Source organism: Sinocyclocheilus anshuiensis, unplaced genomic scaffold (genome assembly GCF_001515605.1).
Source record: "Sinocyclocheilus anshuiensis isolate Anshui unplaced genomic scaffold, SAMN03320099.WGS_v1.1 C32252522, whole genome shotgun sequence".
Classification (NCBI taxonomy): Eukaryota; Metazoa; Chordata; class Actinopteri; order Cypriniformes; family Cyprinidae; genus Sinocyclocheilus; species Sinocyclocheilus anshuiensis.
Window position 1 is genome coordinate 1 of NW_015613640.1, and position 808 is coordinate 808.

At 34.3% G+C, this 808-nt stretch overlaps 1 protein-coding gene across 1 annotated transcript; it reads right to left on the reverse strand.

The window, feature by feature from the left end:
• Positions 1-60: 60 nt before the first annotated feature.
• On the reverse strand, positions 61-804 carry LOC107682482 (olfactory receptor 1500-like; the record flags this gene model as incomplete). Its single annotated transcript, XM_016478703.1, has 1 exon — positions 61-804. A coding segment is annotated over one exon (744 nt), but the record flags the coding sequence as incomplete, so codon positions are not given.
• Between the last annotated feature and the right edge of the window lie 4 nt (positions 805-808).

Below are 808 nucleotides of genomic sequence, written 5' to 3' on the forward strand. Positions count from 1 at the left end.
TCACATGGGTAATTTAATTTACAATGATTAAAGGAAAATAATAATAAATACACATTTCAGTTATTTTGAAGTTCTATCAATTGGCACAGATCTGTTTCTAATCGCTTTTCGAATTATGTCTTTGATTTCAGCTGTGTTTAAAACATAAATTATAGGATTTAGCATTGCTGGGACAGCGTAAGCCAGAGATGTACTGATGACCCTTGAATTGGATGTGCTATAAAGCAATAATGAAGTAAGGTATGTAAAGAATATTGGGAGGAAATATATTGCTACCAACAACAGGTGAGAAACACAGGTCTTTAGAGCTTTTATGCGTCCTTCCCAAGTTCTTATTTTCCTTACAACAAAAAAAATGCCCAAATATGACAGGCCTATGACGAGCATTGGTGCTATAAGGTATAAAGTTGAATACAGAAATCCCATAATCTTATTAACGTAATTATCATTACATGCCAACCTATACACTGGTCCATGATCACAAAAATAACTCAGTATCACATTGGACTTACAGAATGAAATTTGGGTGATCAAAGACACCATTGAGGCCACAATAACAGAATTAAACACCCATATTGCTGAGAAAACAAAACACATATTGCTATCGTTCACAATAACATGGTATCTTAATGGCAAACAAATTGCAATTAAACGATCATATGCCAGAACAACAAGAGTGAGACTTTGCATAGAACTGAAGAGGAACACAAAAAACATGTTCACCAAACAAGCATTGTAGGAGATGTACTGTGAGTCAAACAGCAAAGTCTTCATCATGTTAGGAATCAGTGCATTAGTTTCACCAATA